Below are 8,160 nucleotides of genomic sequence, written 5' to 3'. Positions count from 1 at the left end.
TAAGTTGCGTGCTCCGCTCTAAGAATGTTCTTGGACACCTGAATGGATCTAATGTTATATATCAACTGCTTCGTAAGGCCATCAATAAATCGACGTTGCTCCTAGTCTAAATATCCCAGACAAGCATCAAACATCTGATCTAGAGCTGGAGAAATGTACAATGGTTCCAATGGATTGTTGCTAAAACCCACCAGGCCACAGTTAGGTGCACCCGATGTGCTTGCAATATCTACAGTTTGTTGGAGAAATGGTTGAACTACGAAATTGTGTAAATGAGCCATTTCTATAAAAATAGACCATACTCACCGCACCAAATAATGTCTTCAATACTGAATACACTCAGTCGATTACTTAGGAGTAAGTAATAACTTGAAAGCATTTAGTAATGAATTGTGAACAGTGAACATATATGGATCTTAGTTTCAAAGCTATTTATAGATAATTATATACTTAAAGTGTAATACGCTTTACAAGTGTCAGCTTCTGATTAAGTTCGATCAGACACCTTTTCACATGTAGACCGTTGATTGCCTTTGAAACTCATTTCCCTTTATGACACTCCATAATATCTGGTGTGTCTAAAGATTAGGAGCGTGGTTTGAGGTTCAGAGCTTCCATTGGTTCACATGTGAAAGTAGGTACCTTCTAAATGAAGCTTTCTACTTAATCATTCTCGCCAGTTCATGCAGCTTATTTTGATATGGGCTTTTAGTTCAGACCCATTAAATTGATTCGGATGGACCTTTGTTCCGACCTTGATTTTTTTTATCCTATATCAGATTGTTTTTGGTAAAGTGGTGATTCTATATCGACAAATTCTAAGATGGGATATGGCTAGTAATGGTCCTCTCCATCTATGTCACATGACATGAGCTCCACTACTAAGATGGTAGCATTTGGATGGCGGAATTAGTATTGCTTTCGGTCCACCATAAAAAAAATCTCTTCTATACCAAACTCGTAGGGATAAAAATTAAACATTTAGTTTGTAAAAAATATATAATTTCAACCTATAAATATGATTAATGACATTTTATATCAGGAAAATTCACTGAAATTGTCATTTATGGGAATCATAAAAATAGAATTAATTTTTAAAAAAATCTACATATATACCTTGCTTGAAGATAGAAGTCTACGTGAAGAAATGGATTAGTAGAAAATAGCAATGCAATGTTGGTGTACCATATTCATATATGTATATTACTTAACAATTTCTTTCTTTAGTATTAAATAATAACACATATATACTTTTCATTTTATGGCTCTTTCTCTATCAGAATTCGAATTTTAATCAATAAAATTTCATTATTTACTATTTCATTTCATTATATATTTGGATTTAAGCATACTCTAGGGTGACACTTGAACTAAAAAAATCATTTTTTTAAATAAAAACTTGAATATTTTTTTCTAAAAAAAACTTTAATGACTAGAATTATATAACATTATTTATTTCATCTATATTTGAAATTTATAATTTTAATAGTTTGAAATCATTTTTTATACGTGTGATGTGAAATTGAAAAACCATAAAAATCTTGTTTCGGATTATTAAGAAATACAATTTTAAATACAAATGAAATGAGCAATGTTCTTTTAATTGAATTGGATATTCACAATTAACTAATTTCACAAACAAGATGTGACATAAAATCGATAATTATGTGTCTGATGTGTTGAAACAAAAAAAAAAAAAAATCAAGAGATCAGTCCATGCAAATAAAAAAAATTAAAGCCCTAAGCACGCGTTTTGCCATAATTATTATTATCATATATGGCCTATATTTTAAAATAATTGTCATATTTTATCAAATTTTGTATTTTATATTATTTGTTAGGTTTAGTTTTCAAGGTAATATTTTTCCAATTTTAATTTTATTAATGAGTTTGACTCTAATTACTCCATCACTATCTTATATGAAGTGTAAATAAGGACACTTTAGAGGGTGTTTGGTTATTCATTTTTCTCATGTTTGTTTTTTCACTTGAAAATGAAGAGTTTTATGTGTTTAGTTAATGATTTTCTGTTTGCATTTTATACTTGAAAAGTAGCTTTTTTGTAGTAAGAATCATACTTTTTAGAAAAGTAGTTTTTTCCAATAGCAAACCGTAACATCAAATTGCAAACGGTAACAACAGCATCAAACACCAAACAGATCCTTAATCCATTTTCTTTATATTTAATGCAAATAAATCATTTTGTTTTTTTGGTAGAAACAAGAAAATAAAGACAACACCAAGACCAAACTAGCCTCAGATTAGCCTAGGAAAACTAACCTCAACCCTATCCTCAAGAAGGAGAGAAGAAAGAAAGATAGGAGGATCAGAAAGGGTGGTAACACCTAACATCCCCTCATGCCCATCCGCCGCCAAGCGATCCGCAATCCGGTTATGTTCTCTGAAAATGTGGCTGAACTCTAAGAACTCAAAGAAAGAGCCAAACCTTTTAATAGCTTTGATAAGGTTTTAGCTATTAAGACAAATAGCATGATTATTAGAAATCATATTAATGGCCTCAATATGTACAATTCGGTCAAATGTAAAATTGTTTTGAAATGGATGAAATATTGTTTAATAGCTGGTTAAAAAGTTAAACAATGAATATTCTTATTAATCCTGATCCTAGTTATTCCTTTTCCTGAAATACATGTACGTAACTGAGTAATAATTTAATACTTACCAAAATAAAAGTAGTGATACGAGAGGAAGAAGAAGAGTGCAATTATTCTATAATAGAACCGTATATACAATATCACAACCAAACTTGACGTCCAAGTTATCTCTAAAAAATAAAAAAACAAATATAAAAATGTCATAAATCTAAATTGCTCACTCCTTTTCTTCCTTTTAAAACAGTTGAAAATCCTTAATTCAATTTTCCCCGCTGGTTTATGAGTGCGCAAGAGAAGCTATCTGATTATCGAAATTAATGGTAATTAATCCTAATCCTAATCGCAATTAGCGAAATATAGAAGGAAGAAAAGGTGTATAAGTATTAAATTCCTTAGCCTAACTTTAAAACAAAAAATGAAATGAAGATACCAGAAGTGGGTATTGGGTTATTGCACATAAAACGTGTTTTTAGTAAGAGACAAAGTTTTTCTTACCTTTTCTTTCTTGCTTTCTTCCTCTTTTTATTCTCGTTTCCGATTTTGATTTTGATTTTGATTTTATTTTTTGTTAGTGTGATGGACATTGCAGAAAAAGCTACTTAGCGATGACATGGTGCAGTGATAGCTCTGGAATTCAATTAGTCGCAAAGGAAACTGCACTGATTCAAACGATTCGGACTTTGGATTGTCCTTCTTGCGGCCATAGAATCGAATTACAAGATCAGGTTTGCGGTTTTTCAGATTTAGATTCAGATTTAGATTTTGATTTTGTCGACTACCTGTTTGATGAAACTTCTGTGTGATTAGGGTAATGGTGGAGGAATACATGATTTGCCTGGATTGCCAGCGGGAGTGAAGTTTGATCCGACTGATCAAGAGATTCTTCAGCATTTAGAGGCGAAGGTTTTGTCTGATTTGCGAAAACTTCATCCGCTAATTGATGAATTTATCCCGACTATTGACGGCGAGAATGGAATTTGCTACACTCATCCTGAGAAGCTGCCGGGTATTTTTCTAACTTTTTGCCCTGAAACCTTGAAACTTGCTTGCTGCTTTAACCAGGTTTTAGCAGCGGAAACTATCAAGCGCTAATTTCCTTGTTAGTTAAGTAGATTCGTTAATTGTAATTAGCCTGAATTGGGTGCATTGCAAATTAGCTAGGAAGCACACGTACCAGCGTTGAACACTCCGGGACACGCACCCGACGCTCCAAAATAAGTGTCACTTGTTTTTCTTTTCTCTTTTCATAGAGACATTTGATACACGACTAATTAGGTAGAATAAGAGTATTTTTTAATAATTTTGCATAAAAAGACAGGTTGATATATAAAAATAATAAAATAATAGAATAAAGTCGTATCCATATTCATAGTTTTTTAAAATGTTGTTTGTCGTTTGTCGTTCCCGTAATACGAGTACACAATAGAATTTCCTAGGATTTGTTGGAGATTATAAACTAAGCTAGATAACAGAAAATCTACGAAATTTAACAGAAAATCTATGAAATTTCAAGAGTAATACATTGGATTAATAAATTGATGCAACTTTTGATTGGTTGTATCATTGAAACAATTGACTCAAAATTTGAAGTTGTATTATCTTTCGTCCACCCCAATGGGTAAGTGAGTATAACAAATATTCGTTTTATTATGTGTTGAAATTTTATCAATAAATTGAATTGTCAAAAGACTTGATGCTTTGACCACTTCGAGGTTTCCGATATCATATCATAGAATTAAAACTAAAAAAATGGTTATTATTATTATTATTATTATTATTTCTGAGAAGTTAAGTGTTATACTAGTGTTATGAAAAATCTCATTAGCTTAAAGGTTAAATTTGTTGCTTTCAAGTGTCAATTTGCCTCAAAATACACTTTTCATTTGTAGTCAAGTTAATCTAAATTGATTAATAGATAAAGTTCATTTTAAGCTAACTGAATTTAGAGATTAAATTGATCATTTATCTAAACTTTCTGCACTTAAAATTAATGCATGAAGTACTTATTAATTTTTATTTTGTTTGATAGCAACTTAAAAATTTTAGTGAAGTAAAAAAAAATTTACTTATTGTAGTAAGTAACTTAATATTTTAAGTTTTTTTTTAAGAATCTTAATATTTTAAGTTGAAAATTATTAATATTTTTAAATTTAGTACTTATTTTTAGTATTTATCAAATATTTACCTATTTAATAGTTTCCTCATTTATTGACTGCACTTAAAATTGAATCTCTTAATTGTTCATCCTATACTCATTTGTTCATTTTTTAATTCTTTATTAATAATATTCGGGTTCGGACTGTCTCAGAGGTGTCAACCTAGTTGGGATGTCTATAGTTTGTCCACCGCCCCAGCCATTATTCAAAAAAAAAAAAAAAATTATTGAATCTCTTATAAAAAAACTATTATATAAAAAAAAACTAATAAACATATTTATTAATTAAATTTGAGCACAAAAATATGGCTTTAAATTCAATGAGCATCCGGTATTAGAGATAATAAAAATTATTCATTATTCATTTTTATGGGTTGGATAATTTTTTTTATTGAATGATCCATCATTATTTGGAGATTATGGGTTACCTTTTTATAATTAATTAAGAATTCATAAAAAAGCTGCATATAGCTATACTTTTTTTTTATTAATTTGTAACCAACTTGATTATATACTTAATTAGTCCTTGAAGTCTATAATTTAATCATATAGGTAAACTTGAAAGTATAGTATTTGCTAAAGCGTCACCTTCTAACAAGTGAAGGTCCTACATCTAGTTAGTTTCATTAAAGAGAGACAATATCTAAAACCTTGAGTTTTCATCAAGTAAACTTATTCATATTCCATAACTCAACTTATATTGGAATATGACTTTCTTGGAACATTTTCTTTACAATTCATAGTATGATAAATTTCAATTGATGCATATTGTTTCGTGGATTAATATAAAAGTTTTATTTAACTTAATTATCAATTTAAGCTTTTAATTCAATTGGTTTTTTAACATGATACGAGAGTTTAGACCAAGTGGTCGAGAGTTAGAAACCTAACAAATTCATTAGTTTGTGTTGTTGTATATGCATGGTGTGTTAGAGATAATAATAAAAGTTGTTCTTGGACCTTAGCTAATGGTTCTATGACATTATATTTGAGTCATTCAGAACAAGTGGTCAAGGGTTCGACCATTGTAACTCCATTTGTTAATTAAATTTCAATACATGGTAAAATGAGCATGTGTTGTATACGATTTAAGCTCAAATGACATAAAGTTCGAATCCTAACAACCTCATTTCTTGATTAAATTTCAACCTATGGTAAGATGGGCATGTAGTGTACACGGTTTAAGCTCAAGAAGTATTTACGTGCGGGGATGTGTCGAAGATAATAATAAAAATCTACTCTTGGATCTTAACTATCAGCTTAATCTTTTAGTTCAATTGATTCCTTAATATTATGTATGTGACTCTTAAATCAAGTAGTTGAGAGTTGGAATAGTGACAATCCATTTATTGGTGTGATTTCAATAAATGGTAAAGGTAAACATGTGTTGTACAAGCTTCAAGTCCAAGAGACGTTCGCGTGTTAGATGTGTCGAATAGAATAATAAAAGTTATTCTTAGATCTAACTATCGTTTTAAACTTTTGGTTCAAATTGTTCTATTACATGATATCAAAGCCCTTAGACCCGGTGGTTAGGGGTCAAATCTTGACAATCTCATTCGTTAATTAAATTTAAATACATAATAAGTCAGAAATTAATAGGAAAACTATCATTGAGTCTAGTTGAATTCTTCCTTCATAATGAATGTATATTTTTTCAATAGATAGTACTTATATTTCACAATTCCTAAGAAGCTTTTCTAAATGTTTTTGGTCAATCACTGATGTGACACTAAATCTTTTAGAACATGCATGTTTAATACATGATACTATCACATATAATAAGAAAACATTATCCTATAAATGTCTTATGATCATATAAAATTAAATAATGATGCAGGAGTAAGCAATGATGGGCAAATCAGGCACTTTTTTCACAGGCCATCAAAAGCATACACAACAGGAACAAGAAAAAGAAGAAAAGTACACACTGATGATGAAGATGGAAGTGAAACAAGATGGCATAAAACAGGCAAAACAAGGCCAGTCCTCAGCAATGGAACAGTAAAAGGATTCAAAAAAATCCTAGTGCTTTACACAAACTATGGCAGGCAAAGAAAACCTGAAAAAACTAACTGGGTTATGCACCAGTACCATCTTGGAACCAGTGAGGAAGAGAAAGATGGTGAGTTTGTTGTTTCTAAGATTTTCTACCAAACTCAACCTAGACAATGTGGTTCCACTAAAGATCATCACTTTGACCATGTTTTGAAAAACCATGATGATCATCATAATAATCAATCTGTGGTTGATTATTATAATCCAGCTGCTTTCATAGGTTATGGAATTCAAGAGGATGATGGGTCTGCTTATATTGGATTAGGTACTTCTTCAAGCAAAGGAAAACTTCAAAGAACTTAAATTTTGGTAGGGGAGAAATTATAAAACATTGTTTTGATTGTTCATGGATATATATACTGTAACTGTCAAATATACATATAACTTATTTTATACAAGTTGGTTTGTGTTGATTTCGGACTTCCATAACTGATCTCATATTTGAATTATCGCGCTTTGTTTTGGGAAAAGATAAAAATTCGAGGTGTTTCAATGTGACAAGTGACATTTTGAGCCACGCTATCCACCCGGGATATAAGGTTGAGTTTTACATTCATATATAGAGGGTGTTTGTTTAGCTACTTTTCACATCCTGTTTACCTTTTCACTTTAAAAAGCAGTTTTTTCCAAAGGCAGCAGCAACCAGCAAATAGAAACAGCAAACATGAAGTAGCCAAACGGACCCATAGTATGAGTTAAGGATCACATAATACTTGAGAATTATATGGGTAGAGGTGTCAGAGATTAATATAAAATGTACAATTGAATCTTAACTATCAGCTTGAGTTTTTAGTTAAACGGTTTAATGACATTGTAGTTGCGCACGCGTCAAGCCCAGTAGGCATTCACATGTGGAATGTCGGATATTAATATGAAATCAACCTTTTAACTATCAGCTTTTCTCATGTGCCAACTAAATTATCTTCATGCATGTTCAATACATTTTTGTTACCTAATTTTTTTTTATATATATGAGAAAGTCTCCAATGGCTTCAACTCATCCCATGGAACCAAAATAAAATAACCCCTTAATAAATGCATATCATATTTCTCTCTCCTCAATTAATTCTTAGACTTTCTCTCTTCATTTATCTTTACAATACACCATTTTTACAGAAAATACCAGCCACAAGGTTGAAGATTCTGGCGCACCATTTCCAGATTCCGGCCACAAGGTTCCAGATTCCGGCCAACACGATGAATTTTCCGGACACCACGAAAAAATGAATAAAAATTAAATAAATGCAATAAGAAAACGTTTTCTTCATGGACATATAAAACACAAGAAACTGAACAGCCACAAGGTTGATGTTTCCGGCGCAAGTTTCTAGT

General features: G+C 30.8%; 1 protein-coding gene across 2 annotated transcripts; it reads left to right on the top strand.

Annotated features, from left to right (window-relative positions):
• The first annotated feature begins 2,817 nt into the window (after nt 1-2,817).
• LOC136232027 (NAC domain-containing protein 73-like) lies at nt 2,818-7,243 on the top strand. Of its 2 annotated transcripts, none has more exons than XM_066021065.1 (4): nt 2,818-2,935; nt 3,188-3,340; nt 3,423-3,621; nt 6,611-7,243. In XM_066021065.1, the coding sequence occupies exons 1-4, from the start codon at nt 2,933-2,935 to the stop codon at nt 7,129-7,131; spliced, it is 876 nt and encodes a 291-aa protein (XP_065877137.1). In that variant the 5' UTR covers nt 2,818-2,932; the 3' UTR covers nt 7,132-7,243. The 2 variants fall into 2 exon arrangements, with proteins under 2 accessions (XP_065877137.1, XP_065877138.1); XM_066021066.1 differs by lacking the exon at nt 2,818-2,935 and adding an exon at nt 2,948-3,087.
• The last annotated feature ends 917 nt before the right edge of the window (nt 7,244-8,160 follow it).

Source organism: Euphorbia lathyris, chromosome 6, assembly GCF_963576675.1.
Source record: "Euphorbia lathyris chromosome 6, ddEupLath1.1, whole genome shotgun sequence".
NCBI classification, from domain to species: Eukaryota; Viridiplantae; Streptophyta; class Magnoliopsida; order Malpighiales; family Euphorbiaceae; genus Euphorbia; species Euphorbia lathyris.
Note: the sequence above shows the minus strand (reverse complement) of the source record. Positions and strands in the feature narration are given on the sequence as shown.